This window comes from Hesperophylax consimilis, chromosome 6 (genome assembly GCF_061612785.1).
Source record: "Hesperophylax consimilis isolate HC1 chromosome 6, BYU_Hcon_1.0, whole genome shotgun sequence".
Lineage (NCBI taxonomy): Eukaryota > Metazoa > Arthropoda > Insecta > Trichoptera > Limnephilidae > Hesperophylax > Hesperophylax consimilis.
This window is the reverse complement of record NC_142841.1, coordinates 16059433-16085306: the sequence shown is the minus strand read 5'-3', so window position 1 is coordinate 16085306 and position 25874 is coordinate 16059433. Positions and strand designations below refer to the sequence as shown.

General features: G+C 32.2%; 1 protein-coding gene across 1 annotated transcript in view; it reads right to left on the bottom strand.

Moving 5' to 3' along the window:
* The window catches only part of LOC149422995 (opioid-binding protein/cell adhesion molecule homolog), a 243665-nt gene that overhangs the window by 46891 nt on the left and 170900 nt on the right, over positions 1–25874 (bottom strand). Inside the window, exons 2-3 of the mRNA XM_089632414.1 lie at positions 23671–23768; positions 17547–17754 (exon numbers count right to left, since the gene is read on the bottom strand). Coding sequence (XP_089488540.1) covers positions 17547–17754; positions 23671–23768 — 306 coding nt within the window. The remainder of the gene's footprint in view (positions 1–17546; positions 17755–23670; positions 23769–25874) is intronic.

Here is a 25874-nt window from a genome sequence, read left to right as displayed (position 1 = left end):
CATACCCCAACTGGCTCACTGGCTCCAGATGGTTGGGAGTAGTTGGGACTCTTGTGAGGTATTCACATTACCATGTTTCATCATGATCACGAAATTCAAATGGGATGGCGATATACAATTTCAAGCAAGTGTAAGAGAGACACACCGCGTGCTAAATGGACTGGAACTAAAAAGTACTAAGACAGTGGTACATTTGTTTCTATTTGTTTGAATGGAAACTTCTTATTTTCTTTTTATTCAACAAAATTAATAATTATTAAATATGTGAGATATTTAGATACATTACGACCAATTGATATAATACTCTAACTTACCAATCTTCCTCTTCTTCATCTCTTTCCCTTCCTCACTCCTTTCAGCCTCACAACTTACCTTAAGTCAGTCGATGACTTGCAAAACCCGCTCTATAAAATTTTGCTGGTTCTGATATATTCACAAAAAGAGGTGAAAGTAAATTTAAAAAAAAAAAATTACATTTTTTTCGCTAAATATCAAAATTATAATGAATAATTATGTTGATATTTAGCATAAAAGTTATATTCAAAGTGTTTCGTGACATCCACATATTTACAAAAAAATTCAGAGCGGGTTTTCCAAGTCGACGACTCAATTGGGAAAGCCGTTGCCCCGCTAGGACTATTTACCATAGTACGGTATTTAAAAATGGTGATTGTTGAAAACAAGTTTTCGGCTAAGATTATTTTTTTTTAATCCAGGATGTTAGAAACACTCAATATCACCCTGGTGAAGGACTACCATCCACGTTTCTCGAAAAGATTTAGCTATGTCTAGTGACCAGACCAAGCTAGGTACTTTCTATCTTCTCCATTTCTTTCCCCTTCCTTACTTCCTTCAATCTCATGATATTTCCTAAATGGGATATCAACACGGAAACCGAACAGTTTTTTCATTTTTACAAACGCAATTTCTAAGATTTATTTTATATCGAACATATATTTGAACGGCTATGCGTAAAAAAGTTCCATTTCACGCTACTATTAAATAACACGATACGATTTAATAATGTATCTTGAATATTAAAAATATATTGAATATTAAAAAATCATTAAAATAAAGTTTAAAACTTTATCCAGTCTAGTGTTCATAACAGTATATAAGTAATTGAGTAACAGCTTCCACCTCATTCTACAAACAACTAGCATTCCTTCACTTTGGTTTAAATGTGGCAGAGCATGTGAAATGCAGAAATTCCCTCGGGTAACCGGCTTCATTCTCTCCCAATTATTCATCATCTTGTCACGTCGCATTCAAGGATGCATTGTGATACAATTGCGGAGTGACGGTGGCGCGAGGAACTACTGACAACAATGTTTTTAGTTACAGAAAACAAACGACCTGACACTCAGCCAGGCACTCGGGTTTGCCTCAAAGAGGATGCAATTGTAGGGGTAGACATACCGCGTGCAGTACCTACTGCTGTACAGTATAAAGCCATGAATAGAAAATTCCTAGAACTGTGATCTCTACTCACTCGAACACCTAAAAAAGTGCTTTGAATTGTTCCGGAATAATTTTTTCGCTAGATTTCCAATTACAAATAACAATTTTGCGAAAAAAACTTACTGTAGGCGGTAAAAATGCAACGATCCTGATTAGGGGTGACACTCTCGGTTAGTCCTGGTTGAAGACTAACATTTAAAAATAATCGAAAAGCTGCTTTTAATGTAAAGACATACAAGAAGCTATTATTCCTAAATTTTCCCCATCTGGGATGTCCGGAGAGGGATTTGGGGGCTTTGTAGGGGGCCAGGAGAGAAATCTTCCTCCAGTATTCACAACTTACAGTAAACAACTACAACAATAGTATGGAAAATGACAGAAGTAAAAAAAAGTTAGTCAGCAGCGAAAATTGACTCTTGGAAGATCAGGAGGGAGAAGAAACCTTAAGGCACAGCACACTACACTTTTTTTTGCCAGAAAATAAAAAAGAATGGTATAAAATTATTTTTAGATAGAGCAAAACGAAACAACTGATGAAAGCACTGTCCAAATTTATTAGTCCAAGAAATAATTTCGTGTTAGAAAATGTTTGGTTAATTTCTCCCTAGGCAAAGAAAAATTTACCTTATTTCTGGCACATTCAAATGCCCACATCATGCTTCTATCGGGTTATTTCGTCAGTGGTGCACAGAACAGTAACGGATATAGATACCACTGTGTATTTTCTTACACAAATATTGCATACCGTTTCTTGGAGGTTTTGCAGTTCGCAAAGCGCTCCACCAAAACTGCGTTCACCAATTAATTTCTATTCCTGCCAATGTACAATGTACATAATGCTTAATTTCTACCCATCTTCTGTTCCTTTTCCGTCTCTCCTTAAAAAAAATTTACTAATGTGAATTATATTATACTTAATAATTGAAGACAATGAGGACCCCCAAAAACCACAAAATCAAAAAAAAATATTCTGTCGCATCTAAGAAGATCTAAGAGCGACCGAATTTTTTTGTTTCACATCTTTCTTTTGAGAGTCATCAATATTTTTTTAGTTATTTAAAAAAAAATTATTTAACTTATAGATTTTTTTTTCAAAACATTAAGTATTTAATAACATATGATTTTACTCGTATCTACAAGATTCAATAAACTAATCAAATGAATGTTTATATATTATTTCCCTTGATTTCAATGTGAGATGAACTCGTTTCCGATATAACAGATACGATTGTAACTAAAATTAGGTGGTATATTTAAAAAAAATGTTAACGAAGTTGAACAAGTTGTAAATTTTACAAAATAAATTAGATTGACCCTTTAATTTAAATACTACAATTCTCCGTATAACTGTGAGTTTCACTCAACACCATAATTTGCAAAAAAACTTATTTTCAAAATAATGTTCCGTAAAATTTTATTTATAGAAAAATCAAACCTATTTTCTGTGACGTTTATTATGAAAATTTAACATTCCATCCACCGTGTTCCAGAATTAGTCGATTTATGATTGAATGGGAATAGACATGTTCAGAAAACAAGCAGTTCAGATCATAACATGTTGTGTTTGACGTTGTCATGATTTAAATAAACTTTTTATAAGGTTAAATAGAAATAAGTTATCAACGTAATAGGGTGCCCAATTAATGATTCGAAAACGACAGTAATAATTGATTTCAAATCCTAACGAGAAGATATTTAATGCCCTTTACCAAACCTTTACCTATAACAAATCCAATATAAACCAATCTCTCCGAGTAGGTACTTAGGCCATTTGACCAATCAATTAAGGATGAAGAAAATTTCATTGGCCTCGAATAAAAAAAGACGTAGTTTCCTCAATAATGATTGCGGTACTTTTGAGGGCCCAGGAGCTATATCCTTTTACTTACTTAGGGAATAATTTATGATTAAGTTTCACCCTCGTAAAAATTTACGTAGTCAGTAAACTTTAATAGTTCGGAGTTGATATGAGACACGTGATCAGCGTTCGAATCACGAGATACCATTCTCTAAAATATTAAAAGTTGCTCTAGGTTGCCCGAGTACTATGTAGTTAATATTAATGAATGAGCAGAAAACTGCAGAAGCTGGGAAAACCGTAACGAACAAATGCGCTTAAAAAAATGGGCAAGTGGGAGAGTGATTTTATTTCATACAGATAAACTCACGTACACACACGCGTATTTCTCTGAAAGTCATTAAAGCAGATGAAATTATAGCAGTTAATTTAAGCAATAAATGTCGGTCTTATCCAAACGGGATTTGGCTCGGATGGTAGAGTTGTTGACTCCAGTTCCTGAGTAGGATGGTTCTATCCTCAGTCATTTTTTATTTAAGTTTTAAAAGTATTTTGAAAATAGATTACAGTTAAAATTTTTTTTTTACGGGTTGATTTTTTTTAATTTTAAAACTGTGCAAGATTGCTCTGCTACTCACTCACTGCACCCAACTAACTAAAAACGAAGCCAGTTGTACTACGGCTTTCCCAATTATTGGGACATTTTGTGAGGAGAAGGAGATGGGGTAGAGGAAGGTTGGGTAGTATTTCATGGCTATTCATTCACATATAATAATAGCCACTGAATGAATAGCCACATATAATAATAATTGTAACTTCTAACGAAGTTATATTGAAAGGCTGTTGACAGTATGGTTATCAGATTTTTATTTAGGTCTTTATAGTCTTTAGTCTTTTCTGCGCTATGTAAGTTATATGTTACTTTTATATTTTTTATTTTGTATTATAGAAACAAACAGTACGTGATTTACAGAGATGAAACAATATACAGGAATAAGATAAGAGAACTTCATGTTGGGTACCTATATTATGTTTCCTTGTAATGTCTGCTAAGTGGTATGTTTATTCCTTAATTACCAGGTGACGTGTATAGTATATAGGTGTGTGTGTGACGTGTGTAATGTATGTATGGCATTGAACAGTTTAAATTATTGACATGATGCCACGTTTGAGTTTGGGCAGTGAATCCGAAAAAATGTCAATGTTAGAGTTAAGACAAATATTATTTAGGTATGTTAAAGTTATTGTTATTATTTTACTTCCCATCATTGTGTGTTTAATAAAACGATCTAAGCATTCAACGAACTCATGTAAATTCTTGACAAACTTTGAGAGGGTATTTGCAGTCGTAGATACTTACAGTATTGCCCTGACGAAAGACTACCATTCAGAATCGTTTATTGACGAATTCTGAAGTATCGGGTACCTAACTACTTCCTAATCTTCTTCCCCCTTCCCATTTCCTCTAGTCCCAACATATCACAATAATTGGAGATACCATAGTCCAACTGGTTTCGGGCAGGCAAGAATCTTTCACGGTGTCAGAATAAAATATTTAAAAAATCGAAACAAACTTCCCGAACAAAACGTTGAAAGACTTGTTTTTTCGTAATTATCATTTCGAAGTTGAGGTAGGTACCAATAATAGTTACTAATTTCAACATTACATCCGTAATAACTACCTAGTTATAAAACAAAGTTTCAACAAGTTTTTTAAATAAATATGATTAATAGATTTTCACGGCCAAAAGTATTTTTGTTATTTGTTTTTGGGGTGTTATGCCGTGTTGCGCTAACTCCTTCTATAGCCAACGTTTCGGACAGCATTGCAGTGTCCATCATAAGGACATTAAATAACACATCTGCCCTGATGATGGACACTGCAATGCTGTCCGAAACGTTGGCTAAAGAAGGAGTTAGCGCAACACGGCATAACACCCCCAAAACAAATAAATAAAAAAAGTTTTAAATAAAAATAAATATAAATAAAAAATGTTTGACGTGTTAAAGGAATATTGTATCCAGCATTTTATTTGAGATTTGAATGTTATATATTGTTACGTTTGATTGTCGTGCACTCCGCGCGGCTCTGCGCCCCGGGTATCGGTGAAACAAAACCAAAGCTATCCGAGTATCTATTTACTTTTCGTCATTAAAATGAATATTTCTTAATGTTAATTGTCATTCAGTGTTGTGTCAAAATTTCAAAGTAATCGCTAAAGAACTTTCTAAGACTTTAGATTTAAAAAAAAACAACATTTACATGTTTATTTATATAGATATTGTAAGTCAACATGTTATATTGTCTGATTTTTTGTAAAAGTTTACCATTCACATAATTCACTATTCACTCAAAATGAAGGATTATGGTGGCTCTAAAATAGTATTAAACTACAAAAGACAATTAAAAATAATAGCATTTAAACTAGTAAGTATAATTTATTTGTCAAATATAATTTAAAAAATGGCTACAATATTCTGATGTTCTATATTGATGCCATACTTCTAATAATTCTGTAATATAATCATGTACCTATTTATGCCTATGAAAATATTGAAGTGACTGTACTTTTGTGTTTTATAATGCGCATAGTCTTATTTATATATTCTGTTAATATTACCCATTGATCTAACTGTTAATTAATCATCATTACTATACACATATACTAATTGAAAATTTATCATGTTATTACATAAAACAAATTACAAAAGTACTTTAGAAGGTATGAATGATAACAAAGAAAAAAACCGAGCCAATTTTGATATCTTAAAAAACTTTAACACAAGCATAAAATATCACAATAATATAATTGGAAAAGGTATGAGAATACTTTCATCAAAAAATCTTTGCTGTTTTCATATGACTTGATTCTTGGATTGTTCATAAAATCTGACCGAAAAGGTTTTGCAATGATTATCGTTGAAATACTGTCTACATTGCAAATTTGATGCCCGGAGCATTTCATGCTGGGATCGAAAATATGATATCCAAAATATCTCTTTTGTCCCTCGCCTTTCATAGTAAAATATTCCGTAAGAATCTTTTTTAGTTATTAATTTGTATGGAAAGTTATATAAAAGTCGAAAATGAAATGTTCTTTCCCATGCATATTTTCAGATGATAATGCATCAAAGAGCGACCCTTTTTTTTAAAAAAAAAGAAAGAGAAATATTCCCGGATTACGAATAAACGGACAATATTTGAAAATATCCTACTGCCACCCTAGTAAGTGGAAAATTTTGCTTGTCTTGTGATGGAAGACTTCGGAATTCGAGGAATTAAACAGAAAAATCCTGGGTGGGAACCAAACGCGATGTCAACTCAGCCACCAACCGAATTCATTAATTAGTCTCTAGATGTAGAGAAAATATCGAATGCATTTCTCTTTACCTAGGACTGCAGTTTTCTAGGAAAAGCCGTTTGTGACTATTATATATATATGCAAGTATCGTAATGAAATGGTAAAAAAATCAACATAATGTTAACATTAGTAATTTTATCAAAAAAGAGTTTTTAATAAAGATTTTTTTTGCCTTATGTTTTCGTCATAGAAAAAGTTATTTGTTGTAATATGCTCAAAATACCATTTATTTAGGTACTAAATTATTATGAGCAATAATTACTCGCCTGTCGCGTACGTCTCAAAGGTATGTTAAAGTTATTATTATTATTATACTTCCCATCATTGTGTATTCAATAAATCAATCTTAGCATTCAAAGAATTCGTGTGCATTGCTGACAAACTTTGAGAGGATATTTGTAGTCGTATATACTTACAGTATTGCCCTGACGAAATTCAGAATCTCCGTTTACTGACAAATTCTGAAGTATCAGGTACCTAACTACTTCCCAATCCTCGTCCTCTTTCACATTTTCTCCAGTCCCAACATATCAAAAAGATAGATATTTTCAATTTTTCCATAAAAATTTAAAATTTCTCCCGAGTAACAATAAATGCCGCCGACTTGAATTATTGCTTGTAATAATTCGTTGTCCTTTGTGCCTTGTATTATAAAATTAGTTTATCATAAAAAATAATACTTAGGTACTCTCTATCGAGACCAACACTGTTGTGTAGACATGAGGTGTAAACATGTATATGAAAAAAAATAAAAACTCTTCCGTTTTCAGCCTAGTCAAGCACGTTGTTTTATTCAGTGTCTAATTAATATCACAATATTAAAATTATTCATTTATTGATTGTCTTTAAATAGATGAACATTATTTTAACGTGAAATTATGTATTGTATTATTTTATAAACAAACGGTTCATGATTAAAATGAGTAGTAAACAGTTTACAAGGTTTTATGGATTATTACAAATATCGGTACCAATGACATGTTTGCGTCTGTTACATCCAAAACTGCAGAAACCACAGCTTAGATGAATATGAAAGTGGACTGAACATAATTTAAGCGAGATGAAATAAAATGGTGGTTGTTGGAATTGGATGATTGTATGTGTCGGAATGAACAATGTACGGAAGGAAGAAAAAACAGGATGACCAATCACTTACCACTGTATCTCCGCAAAGTAGCGCTCAACACAATCACAAAATAGTGAAGTCCACCGCGATGGTAATTATCGAGGTACACGAGAACTCGTGTGTCAAAATAGTGTCTCGTACGGAATATTTTCTCAAACGGTAGTCGTAGGTAAATAATTACCCCTTCTTTTTACTTTTCAACGAGATTATGTAAATGAAAAAACACCAACAACTTGCTTTTAGGATAGTACCGATCCATAAATAAACCACTCACTACCGATACTTCTTCAGTTTGCAAAACAAATGCACTCGAATTTGCACTGCCATGTGCCATGTTCCTGTCATTGTTCCAAATTTCAAATACTTTTCCAGCAAAATGATGGTTTAGGATAAGTAGGAACTCGATAAATGACATCCCGGTAGGAACGAGGAATACTCTCATTCAAAACCAAACAGCATCTACAAAATATCTGGTGAGTGATTAAATACATTTTACAGGGCCGGGTTAGCACATGAATGCTAAGGAATGATTTGAGGTAAAGATAAACGATATAAAATTTAAACAAATATATATGTCGTGTTTAAGTGTATGTGTGTGCGTATGTATTACTAAACAAGTCTCTTAAAATCAATGTTTCCCAGTGGAGAGAGCGACCCGTTGTCAATCCAAAATACAATACGGAATCATTGTTTCGGGAAGAGCAAAACTCAGCCATCAGTCATTTGGAAATCGCACTGAAAACCATTTTAAAGGTAATACTTAAACACTTTTGCCCGTTGCAGGCAACCAAATGGTAAAAATGAATCAATTTAAACTGATGTGCAAAAAAAACTATGATTCGGTGTTGAATGTGGATCAGGCTAGGAGTGTGTGCCTACAAATATATTAAAATATGTTTTCTTCATATGAAGCGGTTACTTTGTGATGTGACATTATAATTTAAAATTAAACAATAACTTTGTAAACATCACTTATAGGGGTGATAATATAAGTATAAGTGATGTTTACAAAGTTATTGTTTAATTTTAAATTAAAATATGTTTGTTTAAAAGTTGTTGAAGCAAGGAGTATGTGTGTACCATATTTCATATTTATGATTTGATCTTTGAATGTGGCTGATACAAGAAGTGTATACTTACAATTAGCTTTTGGCCCGTTGCAGGCAACACAATACACGCTCTAGGGTTTGTGTATATTGATACATATAATGATTGATACCAAACGTCACAGAGAAACAGCATTTTTTCAATCGGTACAGATCAGACTTCTACGGATTTACTGTACGCGTGATTTCGTAGTTTTCCGGTTCCATCAAATAAATATTTGAAAAAATAATTACAGTACCTACACAACACACGCTCTTGGGATTATGTATATTGATTCATATACAGTACCTACCTTCAGTACCAACCTACGGTATCTACCTACGGGACCTATCTACGGTACCAACCTATAATACCTACCTATACCTTAGGATTGTGTGTATTGATGCATATGATGACTGATGCAAAATGTCACTGAGAAAAAGCAATTTGTCAATAGATACAGATAGATGAATGGTTCCCAGGGTGGCGGTAACTCAATTAAATATTTATAATAATCATGCAAATTGTAAAAGATGGCGCTATATAAATATGAAGTAAAAAAATATATTAACTTCAATTGCTTTTTCGTAAAAAAAACACCAATATTTAGTGAAAAATAGTTACCATGCGTTATCACCGAGTAGATACCTACATATTTTAAAAGAAAAAAATCCAATGACCTGAATGCACCATATTTTATATTTGTTAAATATCGCTAACGAAAATCATCATATCAAATTTAAAAAGAATCATATATGATAAATAGTTCCCGTACAGTGTCCGAGTAAGTACCCGTACGATTTTGCAAAATAAAAATTGAAACAACCTTACTTATGGGTACTTTTTATTCTATCATCAAATTTGTAATATTTAATAGAAAAAAATACTTACCTAATAATAATTAACTTTCAGCCTAATCAATGCCGCCTTCTGATTGGCTCTAGCTCCTGATTGGCTGGAGATATTAGGCAAGATCAGGGACGTTCAGGGTAATAGGTGGGAAATTTTAAACAAAAAAAAATTGATTAAAAAAATTACAAAATTTTTAGAAGTCGTCTTTTCAATTTTTTTTGGTGGAAATTACTTTGCTCCTTTTAAATTCATGATCTTTTACTAATAAATATTTTCTAATAACGATTAATGTTAAATGAAAATATAAAAATAATTTAGAAATCGTTACAAACTTGAGAAATATTTTTTGAACCTTTGCCAGAACCGCCCGACTAGATTTCTTTAAAAAAATATATGGTAAATTCATTTAATAATAATAAAAAAAAATTCTAGCGGTAGTTATAAGAATCTACATTAAGTTAAAATTTTCCCATCTACCGCTGGAAATTTGAAACGCAACGACATTCTATCGGCTTTTCAATTATTCCGAGTAAATTTATCACACTTTTAAATCACACCGCTAATCGGTTCTGCGAAATATAATTAACCATTGTAAAAGTTTTTTTTCATTAGCTTCGAAAACGCATTATTATCGGATAGTATTAATTGCGACCGATTCTTAGCTTTGCAAAACCTTCTTACGATATTTTACGAAATTTTAATCGAGAACCATGCTCGTTCGAGAAGTTGCTGAATTTTGCTTTGGTTTTCCTAGACACCGGTCTAGGCAAACCAAACCTTAAATTCTTCCGATATTTATGTTACAACAATGTTTTGATTATGGTTAATATCAACCTAATTTAATATTTAATGGTACAACATACACACAATATAAACAAAATATCTATGTGTGTGTGATTTAAATACTTTAAATACGGGCTGTCGTAATACTGTATTACATACGTAATTTAATACTATGTAGGTACATGATATACAGATTAAAGCTTTACGAACGGTGGAGCCCCTGTTTTTTTCAACTCATTGTGATACATTTTTTTTTAATAGTATCCATACGTAATAAATAAATGCGGTGTTGGTAAAAATATGTGTTCGAATTCTCTGAGGCCGTGTGTTCTCGTTCCTTCTTCTTTTAAAACTATGTGCTAATATTTATCAACCTACTGTAGTGCATATTAGATTAGTTCCCAATACAAGTTCCTTATAAATGAAATAAATAAGGTTTAAGTAAAGTAAATACGGGTTCAAGCTCTACCCACCTCTCCAAGAGTGGTGCAACTACCCTTCCCACTGGGTCGGTGGGTAGCCGATTGAGCTTGATTCTGTTTTTGCCGCCGACAAAGGGTACAGCCCTTCAAGTGTCGATTGCACCACCCCTCCTACGGTCTGCCCTTATTTACTGACAAGTGAAATTTTGAGTTAGAGACGGCGTATTCGGTGTTCAATTTGCACGGTAATGCTCGCAATGTGGATAATATACAAACGGCGTACCTGAACTAAACGTTAACCATATAGTTACTAGTTACTTTGGTTGGGTAGTTACTTAATTGGGTAACAATTTTCTTTGTGTTGTGTCTTTGTGATTACAACTTGTAGTTTTATTTGCTGTCGCAATATAACGTCCCTCTCGTCACAACATTTCCGGATTTATTGGGCTTGACTGACTCCGGCAGTTGGGGTAAAAAATCATAGCGGTTAACAAAGATAGAAAATAACTTACTCGTATAAGTATTCGTGACGTTATTAAAAATGCTCCAAAATATGATTGTAATTGATTTATCAAATTGATACCCACTTGGATAGACTTACATATATATAAGAGTAATCTGGATAAGAAACAATCAACGAGTTTATCATTAATTTGGTTACTTCTGTTAGCAGGTTTCACCACACTGTTTAGTGATTAAGCGATACTTTTTATGAGTGATTTAAAGCCATAAACCTGCCTTATTTAAATTCGATAGTGAAAACCCCATGAATTGTTTTAGACTGGTTGTCTTCGGCCTGTAGTAGGACTTCCAAATCGATATATATAGAAATTCCATTATCGGTTGTTTTTTAAACGATTTATATAAAAAAAAATCTGCGAAACGCAAATATTGTTAAAAAGAGTGTTCGTTTGCTTGACTCTGATCTCCGTAAAATCATAAATCCAGCCTTTGTACCGCAATCCATAGAAATGTTTTTTCAGTCTGGTTACTTTTATCCGGCGAGGAGGCCGTACGCATGATTAGTCTTTTGAAGTGACCTCTTTGTGGGTGGAAGGCTATTTGCAAAGCCAAAGGATATTTATGCAAGAACTGTTTTAGTCCAAAGTTCCATTCAGTCGTACATCGTACAGCGGGCGTACTGGCCCGACCCGATTCTGGGAGCTCTAAGATTGGCGAGCTGGAAAAGCTCAGCGAAATTGCTTTCATTTTTGAATTTGTGCTGCATTAGTAAATACGAGTTAATAAAACTACTTCAAAAATACATATTTAAAATTAGATTTTTTTTGGAACCAAAAAAACAGTTAATTTATTTAATAACGAATTAATTATTTTCCTTTTACAATACGCCGTTAATTTTAAAATGAATATAAACCCAAAAACTTATATCTTAAAAGTTAAACTTAAGATTTTTACTGACCTATTACTGGAGGTAGTTATTGTATTCAGCTGACAAGGTCCATTAGGTGATTTGATTCTAATGTTATGAAATTAATCAAATGATATAAATTTTTACTACATAAATAAATGCAAAACCCTTTAACATTGTACTCAGACGTGATGAAATAATGTAGCTACTTCTTTTTAGTTCAAAAAACAATACTATGAACTTCAGACAAATTCAAACATTCTCTTAAAACAGGGGTGGGGAACTTACTTACTGTCGGGGGCCATTTGAACATTTGTAGGATCACCTGGAAGGGGGGGGCTTTCGGACAATAAAACTGGTTTTAACATAAGAGTAAAACTGTGTGCCTGTCCCCAGGTTCTACACTACACCCAGAACTCGTAAATGGATTCTTTATATTTTTGTAGCACAAAGTCTGCAGCTGCACTTGGAAGACAAGAATGGTTACATTCAAAATGCGTCAACAGGTGAATCCGCAACTGAATGTTTTTTATGCATTCTGAACACAAAATTAGTTTTATAATTTAGAAATGATTCTGCGTCCATGAGCTTAAATTATAATCATTGTAATTATTTTTTTATAATTGCGCGAGGAAAACCAAGATGATTTTGTATTTTTATTTAACTAATTAAAAAATGTATCATACGTACCGTGAAAGAGAAACGTTCTTGCGTTCTGAGTATTTTTTTTGTTGACTTTTCAGCACGATGCACTAAATGTGCTTGCGGGCCGCACCGAAAAAAAACGCGGACCCCAGTGCCTGCTCTTAAATAACCTCTTTCCAAATGAACTTTGTTACTCAAATATATTTTTCCTAAAAATGACTAATCTTTAGAAGGAGTTCATTTATGCTTAATGGATTTCTATTTTTTAATGTGGAGTATATAGAAAACAATTTAATACTTTATTCCACTTGTTTATTTATTAGATCAGAGCGGTTAAAAACAATTGCGTTCATCTTTAATAATTATACATTTTTGTTGCAAGGATAGAAAAAAATTTGAATGATTTTATGTATAATGGGTTACATTGATGATTTTACAAAGAGTTTATAAAATGCGATATGTTGGTTAGGACAATACTGACAACAATCAGGATTGGTCATTTGATCTTTTGAGAATGTACACTTCATTCAAACACAAAGAAAATACTAAATAAATTATAACCAACGTCTTAGTTTTTAGTGAATTACTTACACATAAAATCGACCACATTAAAATTTAATAAACTATCTTACTAGAAATTAACTTTTGTTTCCGTATTTCCAGAGTTTACAGTTCTATACCAGACTTCTTATCCGCGATTATATGACTCCACAAACCCGGGAATAAGATGAGTTCTCGTAAGAAATACATTTTCCAAGCATTGCACTCACGTTAAGCCTGAAACTGGATAACATCCTTACAAACCATTTCCTCCACGTTTGCGATGCATTTCAGCAAGGTAACATACGAATAAGCTGCTCTCGAATTTTGAAGCTCGGTTTCCTTTATATCTGTTTCAAATCGTGGTATTACATTAACGATTATTTAACAGACAGATATTATAAATAGTCATCATTCATAAAATAGTATTTTTCCTTGACTGATTTTTACCCTTTATCTTTTAGTTTAAATTTTATCTTGTTTAAACTCCTTTTATATAATTTTTCTATTTTTATATGAATGAAGATTTTAAAATCATAGCCCGCGAGGCTTCTCTGTGCGGCCTGCTGACGGTTTTTTCACGGTTTTTCAGATAAATTTTCAAGACATTATTACAAAACCCAGTGAAAGGTAAAACATAGCTGACAGGTACTTACGTATATGTACCCACGTTACTAGATAGTAGTTTAGACACAAATGAATAGGTGATCAACATCCTTTTAAATTTTCATTATTTTACTAATAAGAAATTAAATGTGTAATAACAAATTAAATGTGAAATGATAAATTATGAGTGTAATGCTAATTAAATTAGAGACTTGCTTACAGATAAAAATTACAGTTTTGGATTCATGTGCAGATGTATTAAAGAAGGAAACTATTCTCACATTTGAAGAGCAGTTTGAAAATTTTAGACTATTTATTGCAAATAATATATCGAAGATTCCAAACCCCCCCCCCCCTCGCTACAAAAAATAAAGGTTTTTTTCATTACCGCCTTTATTATTGTAAGTTATTTAATTTCATGTTAGTTTTATCTTATTTATTTCATTGAATATAATTAAATTGTAAAATGGGAGCCAAACACTGGTAAGCCACCCAGTGAGACCCACGTTATTAAATAATGTTTTAAAATATGTAAAGTTGTACCTAATAATATTTAAAAATACACACTATTGGTAACTCTAATGATAATGTTTTTAATATGCGTGTGCTGAAATATAAAGCTGTTCTGATTACAACTTTATCAGTGCACATTTTAATGGGGTCACTGGACAACAGGTTTTTTTTGGTTTTAATTTTTCTTGACTACTTTCAGTAACTCTGTAAAAACAATAATGGATATTCTTTTTTGTTTTGCTTTGTTTACTTAAATTTATATGATAATAAAAAAATACATTTACATTTATGAAACTTGTGCTGTTAATTCTAAATAAATAAACATTTACCTCCAAACTAATTAAAAAAACAGATCAGAAAACACAACCAAGTAAAATTATACACTTCAGCACTTTTATTTGCTATTATTTAGATGTATAGTTGGGGAGTGAGATATCATTTAATATTTTGCGCCAACATTGCAGCGCGTCTAAACTTTCCGAGTTATTTTTTGTACCAGTTTTGCTGAAGAAAACTTCGACTGCAGATCGAGTTCAGGTTCCACAGTTATTTTTCGTTTAACTTTTCTCGGATGTCATTTTGCTAAATCTATTTTGTTGGGGAAATAAAGCAGCGTATATAACTGATACGTATTACTTGCAAGCGCCAAATGCGCAATGATTACATTGATTGACGTCTGTGCTTGGATTCTGATTTTATTTACTTTTTTAGACATTTTCCCGGTGTTCTACATCCGCATAGAAGAGTTGACCATGTTTTCTAGCAACACATTTCTAACATAAGATAATAGTTTCTTAATTGCAGTGGACCTTTCTAATATCAAAAAGCAGTTTAAGCTTGAGAGGTATTTTTTGTCTACGTTAAATTAAATCTAGTACCGTTGTAATAGTATCTGCTGCGATGGGGCGGATCGAGAGAGACTGGTTGAGGAACGCCTTTTGACCTCTCCTGCAGGACTCTCTAGACCCATCGCCTCTTACCGCAGTTAGAGGGATGCATTCATACGACCGTCACTCCTGCACACTTTACCCCAAATTTTTACCCACCTCTCATACCCCTTTTCTTCTCAAAACATCTCCTTAGATGACATAGGCTCTGCGGGAAATTATTTTCCTCAGGGCCTTCTCTGTAGAGCTAATGTAAAAAAAAGAAAATATCTCTAAGTCTATTCATGAACGTTTCTGAATAACAATGAATCTACAAATTATTGATCCTCTAATGAGGCGTTTTTATGCGTTCTTAGATTGAGTATTTTTTTACATGAGATAATTAAAATAAATAAAACTTTAAAGCATGTGCTATTCATCAAAAAAGTTAAAATTTTCATCGAGTTCAATGCTTAGTTGAAATGTTGAAACTATGAAAAACTTTTGTGCTAAACAGTATTTAGTATAAATAAACGAATAATTTATTACTTGATACAATATTAACCTATAAAGAGAATCGTTTTATTGATATTTCGTTAAAAAACTGGAACTTTGTAAAGAACTCAAACATTGTTTCATTAACTTGACTACCGAAATTAAATTACTTTTAATCAGATTTGTATTATGATAGAAATATATAGAAAAGGGAATTTAACAAGTTTTAGAGTTATGAAAACATTTTTTTATTCAATACTGTTTCTCATAGATTTTAGTGGAACTACTAAGCGCCAAATCATTACTTCTAAGTTTCCCATAATTTTTCCATTATATCTTTTACTCAAAGTTCCTTGTACTCACCTAACTGGATTGTAAATAGAACTGGTATAATCATTTAATTAATAATTTATAATATGATAATAAAACAGCGTTTGTGATAAAAAATTTCTACCAATTGGGATACTGATTATTTTCTGAAGATTTATTAAGATAATCATCTTCTATTTGCATTTTTTAGTTGTTGTAACTGCTATTCCCAATGAATTAAGCATCAAAACATTGGTCATTTTAGTTGAGATATCCAGAGAATCGGTGATCTATATATAACGGTTTAATGCGATGCTACCAGCGATATTCAGATATCCCTGCTGACTCTTCACGGAGTCAGTGTTGATCTGGAACACGTACCAGCCCCAGTCTGTCAGCCGCTCTTTGTCGATGTTCAGTAGTGATTTTAAATGAACTAAATATTATCCACGACATCCAGATATCCCAACTGACTCTTCACGGGGTCCACGTTGATCTGGCATTTAAAGGTGCCTTTTCTGCGGTCTGCACGTTTTGATGTGCAGTAATAATAATAACATAACAATCATTTACCGCAGTTTTGTGTTATTGCACTTGGTGATGATCTGGCTTGTAAGTAGCACAGACCATCAGGGAAAATTAATTCTCTATGAAAAAATGGATTGATTATTAAATTCACTCTGCAAGAGAAGTAACAACTTATAAACCAGCCACCAAAATACATAAAAACAGAAAACTCACCAAAAAATAGCACTCGCATTGAGTTTAGCTCCTTGATTTTGAAATTCGGAAGCAGACGGCAAATCGGCACAATAATATTTGCATTCGCACTATGAAATTATAATATGTCAACCAGCTCTCAAGAGAGTAGAATTTTTAATAAAGATGAATTAGCACATTGTAATTCCAAACGTACTGCCACATTATTGTGACAAAAATATCTTAATCTTTTTGTCTTAAATCCACCAAAGAGAGTGGTGCCCTCTTTTGTTAAATGATATAATTCGGAAGAATCCATCTGATTAATGCAAAGATGACTGTAATTTGTTGTCACTCACCTTCAGAGCAAAATCTATACAAAACTGACCAGAGATGTCTCTTCTGTCCATTATTTTTAATTTAAAAATTTAATTCACACTAATTTTAAATCGACTGCTTCTCCAGCACTTCAAGCGCGCGTTGCTATAACAAATTTAAAAATTATAATTCAGCATTCAATGGTGCTGATTTCTTACGATTAATTCTAAAATTGCCTGTATAATATAATAAAACACACAAAACACAGTAGTAATACTAGATGAGTTGGATCTTACCCACGACATCCAGATATCCCAGTTGACTCTTCATGGGGTCAGTGTTGATCTGGCACATGTACCAGCCCCTGTCTGCGGGCCGCACCTCCTTGATGTGCAGGAACCACGTGCGGTGATCGCTGTGGCTGACACCGATCCTCCTGTTCTTAGTGATCACGTGACTGTGGATGGTCAAGATTGTCTGCGTGTCCACACGAAGCCATGCCACCTGAAAAAGTGTTTCATATTATCGATTGCTTTCACCAAGTTAACCCAATGTACCGCATAACCAATCTACCAAGTAATTTTATACCGACGAATCCGGTTAACCGTTTTCTAATCATAGCACTTGTTTTTCCACATGATTACTGATATTATTATATTTTTTTCAATAATGTATATTAGGGATAAATTCACGTAGTATTAATATTTACACCAGCATAATATTTGTTCGCTGCAAAGGGAATCGAAACCGCTAACTTTCGACAAGATTCGTAGACCAAACAACACAACGTAAGCCATCAAAACATCGAGCTTTCATGCACTTAACATATTATTGCAACATCCATATCGCATTAGGCACAAACCGCGGGAAATCCCGTGACAAAAGTAGCACAGAAGTGCCCGCCTACTCGTGCCGCAGGTAATATAGGTATGCCGCGACGTTGCCACAATAACACAAGTGCATAATCACTGAGACCTGACAACGCTGCAAACAAGAGCAAGCGAGTCTCAAGAGGGTGGTTTTGTCCCTCTGTCGACACTCTGGCCCTTTTGTGTTGGGTCCACTAGCCCAGAGCCTTCTGGCCTCCTGGTTAGGGGCTAGGGGTGTCCTTGCTATAACAAGCCAGTTAGTGCCGTGACGCGGGCACTTGGAACACAACACAGTGCACAACATTGAGAACTATTTTGTTATATTCTACTGTTAAAATATTATGAACCTTAATTTTAAGAAGATTGTAAAAGGTTCTTTGTTTTAAAATAATCTTTATACCGAAAGATTTAATGTTGGTGCTTGGCGCCTTTAGTTTTTTTATGACGATAATGATAAAATAATCATCACAGTATACTTACTACAGTACCTACTTACAAATAACATGGATTAGGGAATTCACAGAAAAGAAAAGATTGTGAAAGGTCATTTTTACCACGGAAAAAAAAAAATTAAAACTTTTAACCAATCGCCAATCTTTTTCCTTCAAAGTTCTAAACAATATTTAAATTCCATTCTTTACATGCAGTGGATTTTCGTACGCACACTAAATAATTTGTAATAATTTTGTGGTCATAGTATTTTTAATGTTATTCCGCACCAGTTTCCCAACTGCCCGGAATAAGTGAAACTATGGCACCCCATGTTTTGTAAATTAGGATTGGAAGCGCCCGAAGAAAGTGTAAGAAGATGAACGAAAAGACCAGGGTTACAAGGAACCTACTTAGCTCTTCAAATCAGGCCGTTGAGTAATGCCGCTAATGCCACTAGGATCATGTTAAGTATCTAGATTCAACTTTTTGTGTTTTTAAACAAAATATTACAGTGGAATTCGATAAAGAATTTACATTTTAAACCATACACACAATTCGACAAAGAATAAACATTTTAAACCATACACACAATTCGACAAAGAATAAACATTTTAAACCATACACACAATTCGACAAAGAATAAACATTTTCAACCATACTCACAATTTGACAATGTAATATATTTCATCACAAGTGGAATTTTAATACATTAAATTTAACGCGATGAAACCACCACATGACCCGATGAATATTTCCCGTAACATAATATTTTTATGAATACGGAAACGAAAAATTCAGGACTTTGTTTTGAATGAATTTGTTTTTTGCAACTTTTTTTTGCGTGCGGGAGATTGTTTCAAAAGTGGTTAAAGCCGTAACCCACTTGGGAATATTTTGATATTTTAAACATATGATACTAGATTTACATGATGACTATAAATTTCAACCCATCAAATGTTTGGTTGCAAATATCAATTTAAAACAAAAAAGGCTGTATCAATGATTTAAGAATAAGATTTCGTTAAAACGTGCCCATAAACCCTCCGCGACGGAAAGCTCCAGTGAAAATCAAGAAAAGTACAATAAATTGATGTGTTGAATACGATTTATTATACGGAGTTAAAAATAACTCTTCACTTATAAAATTAACCTTCACTTCAGAGAGGAAAATTATTTCAGTATTGTTCTATTAAGAGGCCAACATCAAATTTAAAAGCCAAAACCAATTTTTGATATTTCGATTTTTTTTTCTTCGATATCAAAATAAAACTTTTTCTGTATATTGATTTCCATTTCATTCCATATTTTAGCAAAACTTGAAATATCTAGAACGATCGTAATTATCAATTACACTAATAACGTGTTGAATATTGATGCAAGACAAAACAAACATGATCATATTGTACCACAATTCTAATTGTTATCCTGCGATAAGTCTAATAATATCCTCCACATAATTTTTAAAGAGTTTTTAAGGTTGTACTTTTGTGGCCTGGAACTAAGTAATTTAAAACACATTTAGTCTCATGTTGAATTAAAATATCCTTTTTTAAATGACCTCTTTCTTAAGTAAGATACCTACCCACTTTTCAAAATTGTTTTTCCTGATCTCAAATAATTTTAAATATATTCAATTAAAAGGCAACGAAAAATTATGATTTGTTTTTCCATTAATCCATAATAGATATGATATTAGATATTTTGATATGATTTAGTTGATAGTACGGTGTAACTCGAATTGATAAGCTTCCGGATTCCATAATGTAATACTAGTAGTCGGGATTTATTTCAGTGCAGAAATTCTGGGAATAACTACCATATGTATTCCTCTTTACCTAGAATACTAATGGAGAGAAACAATTATACCAAGTCTGTGGACATCTTCAATTTATCTTAAAAAATATATAAAATGTTACTAATGAAGCAATTCTGTTATGTAGAATAAAAAATGTATATTTCTTAAATGTATATAAGGCCCCGAAAAGGGGCGATAATTAAAAAATAAATAAATAGCTAAAAATACTTCCGAAGGGTCTTGGATAAATTTGCTGAACCAATAAAACTATTCTACAATAAAACGTACTTTTTTAAATATAACTTTAAAAGGATCCAACTAAGTGTAGTATTGAAACTGCAGAAGTGATAAAGATATGTTTATATAAAGAAATATTCGTTTATTCTAATCTGCAATGAAGCGCACTTGAATATTTTCTCTCCACCACAAACATCCACACATTTATTATTTATTCACCTGTTTAAATGATATTTTGTTACGATGGTAATGAGTTAATGATACATAAGCTTAGAAAAAAAATTGCAAAAATACCGACGAATGAAAAAGCGAACAAGAAAATTCTGAAATGTTTCCCAACGAACAGATGTCGTCACAAAAACAACTTGCCTATGAAACTGCCTGACTTTTCGCTATTTAAGAGAAACCGTTAGAGAGTTGGGTGTTTTTCACCTACAGTGTGTTGATGCCGAAAAATGTGAATACGGAACTTGCTACAACTATAATAGCGATTCACGTAAGTATAATTAGTGAGGAAGAGAGAAAATTACGGTTTGGAAATGTAATAAGAAGCTTTTTTGTTTTTGTTTGAACAGCAGTGGCGTAGTAGCCGCTTGAACAGAATTAACAATTGTCGGGGCGGTAACAAGGGGTTATGCGCCTATTCAAATTTAAGGAGAACAAAAATATTAAGTGTAATTAAAATAAAATGTGAAACTCTCACTTTTAAAAAATATTTTTCAATAAGTCCCAACTACTCCAAGCAGTCTGGGACAATCCCGTATCCCCAATTCGGGAATGTTATTAAAGATTGAAGGGAGTAGGGATTATAAAATTATGGGGAATAGGAAGGTGGTACGTACCCAGCTATTCAGATTTGGTTGCTAAACACCATTTAAAGCAAGACTTTGAATTTTTGTGTCTCTTACCCGGGCGGTACTATTAAGATAGTGGTATCTACCACTATCTTAATTTCATTTCAAAATCGATGTAAATGTGCATTCGAAACGCATATTTTCGAAACAATAAAGTATTTTATTGTTTCGAAAATTTATTTTTGATTTGTGGTACACATTAAGGCCCGATTTATAAGTTTCACACAGTTTCAGGCGTTTATTCTCTACGCCACTGTCGAGATTGTTTGCTAAAAGCTGCTTATTTTTTGTTTGAAGTTGAACGAAACGCTATCTTTCCGTCATTAATGTTTTTAATTATGTGAAGTAGCGTAAACACAAAGCGAAGCATGTGATGAATAAGACACAGTGAAATAATTTTTTAAACAAGTCGTCTTATTTTTCTATCGGTATAATAACATTTTCTAGAACTTTTTTCGCAAGGTACAAAGTTTTTGCCATTTTTTATAACCTACGAACTGACAACGACAAAAAAGTTGCAATAGAGCAGTACCTACGCAATTGCCTAAGTATTTCTGGTGCAAATAAATGAATTGATTTTTAAAATATTTTCGTAGAAAGAAATCACTTTGTGGTTTGGCCAATTATTAACATTTTGTTTATTAAAAAAATTACTAAATTCTTTCTCACTGTTCATCTTTATAATATGTCTCCCTATTTACTGTTTACCTGTATATATATATGTAAACAATTTATATATATTAATTTATATATGTATATATATATATATATATATTACTCCCACGATACATTTAGTTGTTTATTTTATATTTTACCCCAAGCGAAACCGGTTGGTAAATAAATTTAGTTATATTAGTGGTTAAAAAAAACTTTTGTTTAATTTAATTAATGATTTTTAAGACCTCGTCATAACTTACAAAAAAAACACTGAATTTTGCAAACAGGAATGCTACAATAGATTATTAAAAATTATCGAATTTTTTAGGGTGAATTGCCTAATACAAAAAAAATAAAAAATTATCGATTGTTATCGATTTACTGTATTGAAACAATATGGTATTTAAAACTTTTTCCATCATGCGAAATACTCAAAAAGAGTTATTTATCTTTGTTGTTCTATGTTCATTGTAGTAGCTTTCGTGAAACCTATTTTTTGCTGCTTGAGTTATGGTTTTTTTAGCTTCAACATCTACAAAACGCTAAAATAACGCAAGAGCATAAATTAAATAATATTTTTTGCTTTGAAGTAATGATATTGTAGTCGGTTTTTGGTTGTATGTAAACTGTTTATTTCTAACTTTCAGTCTGCAAGTATAATAAAGAGGTGTGTTCATATAGAAGAATAGAAATAAGGCACTTTTTGCTTCTGCACTGCATCGATAGATAGGACGGGAAAGCATGTTTGCACGGATGTTTGACATTCTACTCGGTTGCTCAATATCGTCTAGTCTATATTTTCTGAAGATATTGCCCAGGTTCTGAACTTTTCCTCAATTTTCTGAATTGTATCCATTACTATCACCATTGTTTTGATCGGTGTAGAGGGAATATTTTATTTTATGGAATAGCTTTTATAATGTTTTTACTCAAATTGATGAAAGTTGCGAGATGAAAGGAAAAAGGAAGAACAAAACAATAATAATTAATAGTGGATATTAGGGAAGTAGGTACGCAACTTAGGTATTAGAATAAGGCATGTAAATAATATATTAGGTATGTTAATAATATATTATAAATAAGTCTTTTCACAGAAAGTTTCACTTGGTTGTTTTTCACATAATAAACCAAGCTCTTTAAATGTATTTTTATAATAAAATCTGCATAAATATCTAAAAAATAGATATTATTAAAAGGAGGGATCTGCTTACATATTTATGCATCTCATAGCCCTTTAGAATAATCACATGAACAACTTTTTTATCGCCAACGAACAATATAAATAACAGCATGTTCTATAGTCGACGTGGATTTGTTCGTTGGTTATCTGCAATTGTTACCGATATTATCGATAAAATATTTATCGGTGTGCTTGTGATACAAGGCTTGAAACTACAGAGTTGTTGACACTCAAAGTACCTTCTTCCCTGCTTGTAGCTTCTCGTGCATTGGATTCAAGCGCTATTATTTTATCCTGGTATATTTCTGATTCTATTTACCAACAACTTCCACAATTCCAACTAGTATATAAATATTTATGAATCCTTCTGAAAATTAAAAATGCGAAACAACTTACTTTATACGTTGAAAGGTCCTGCACTATACAAGCCAGAATTGCTTCTCTGCCTACTGGCACGGTCACGTTCGTTATGTGTGCACTAAACTTCGGGTCCGCTGCAAACAAATCAAGACACAGAAATAAGTATAAAGACTTTGGATAGTTTAATGGGTACTTAGAGAAGTAATAAACGAACCTCATGCAACTCCGGCATTAGCACGTAATTAGGAATAGGACACACTATATTGAGGAGATTTATACTTGGGTAATTAAATGTACACTTATTATTTAGATTGTTTTCTTTGGTTATGTTGTAATACGTATTAATTTTGGTGGAATTAATGTTGTTAATATTTCATTAAGTAGATTTTAGAATAATACAGTAGATTTCAGATCACATAATGTACCTATACTCAATACGTTCTATCCTACATAATAAATATATCTTTTAACCTTGAAGTATAGGCAATTCATTAATTTCTTCAATAGTTGCAAAATTAATTTTTGGCGTCATTTTATTTATATGAAAATGAAATACTTTGTATACACCACTTTTAATGAAAAAAATATTATTATTAATGTTAATTTTCTTTTGACGTTGTTTTAAGTAATTAGATGTTCATTTCCACAAAAAATGTTTATTTATATTTACGATACAACCAAAGCAGGGAGGGAAAGATGGAATGGAAATATTAGCTGGACATTGAGTTAAGTATTGACAATTAGCCGGATGAAGACAATTGTTGAAATGAAATAATTTTTATTCATTCATTCAACATTTTCAATACTTTTTAAGAATTGTAAGACCTTTAAGACACATGCAATGTATATAATATAGCTTTGATACAAATAAATACAATTTTGAAATATTTTGTGTTTGTATGTAGAATTAATTTATGTTTGTGATTACTCTTATGTTTGCTTCACTATAATGTAAATTGTTAACTACAGGCTTAATACAGGCTTAGTCCTAGTGAGGTTGATTTTTATGAAAAAAAAGTGTTTTATGTATAGTGAGATGCAATAAATAAATAAATAAATAATTTTTCTATTGGCGCTATTTTCAGTTACGAGTAGAACCTCCAAAAGTATTTGGTAATAATGCAATAAATCAACAATTCAAATAATTTTGTAGCCATTCTTCAACATTTTTAGTTGACCATTTAAGTAGTTTAAAATATCTGATTTATAATAAAATTGTTCTGTATACATATTTCGTATGATCACCATTAGAAATTGAACATATCGGTATTGATTACACCATAGTTTAATTTAAAACCTGTGAATAATTCATACAGTATGCAGAATGCCGAAACCCTCCGGGCGGCCAATGAACAGTATTCAAATAAAATCTAGTCCCCTCTCTGTGTCAAAGAGAACGCCAGTAACCTAATGTATTTTGGCAACCGCAGACTGATAGTAGAACAAACTAGTTGAAGCCATTTAGGAAAGTAGGTAGAAGTGCTAGAACAGGAGAACAGTAGAATGGTAGAGGTATTCAGAAGTCCATACCGACTTCTGCGCCCCGTACTTTCCAGCCAAACGTATCTAATAATATTAAGTGCTAATAATACACGAGACTTGCCTGCCAGATTTTTTGCCGCGGATGCAAAGACAAAAGCAATAAAATGTAACCTCTAGCTTTGGGGATTAAAAATGTTTTCATCCCCAACTGGACTCAATGTGTGGGGAACGGTTCACGGGATAAACTGCTCGGCCAAAGGTAAAAATTAATATATTTGGAGCTTTTAAAAAGCTGACTTTTGGAGAAATAAAAATAAGGTGTTCTATTTTAACGATATTATACCTACATGGAGCGTTACTACTATTTGTCTTATATTGTCCCTAACGTATTATCTACGATATAGTTGAGGAGATATTTACAATACAAATTAGATTTAGATGAAATAAAATAAGTGCTCTGTTTAAATTTATACCATAATCTTTATTTAAATTCATTTCCTATACGACATTGCGACAAATGAAAGAATAACAACAAATATTTAAAGAAATATTAAACATTAGTATTAGTAATTAAGTTTTGAAGTGTGACATAACCCAAAAGAAAGGGACTATACGAAGGCATTACACAATAAATTTAATTGGTTATTTTGATAAATGATTTGAAAAGTTTCAATCACAGTTCGATAGTTTCTACAATTCTATAATTTCTTTAATGTAAACCTATTTACAATAAGTTTGATTTTTTGAAATTGATCTTA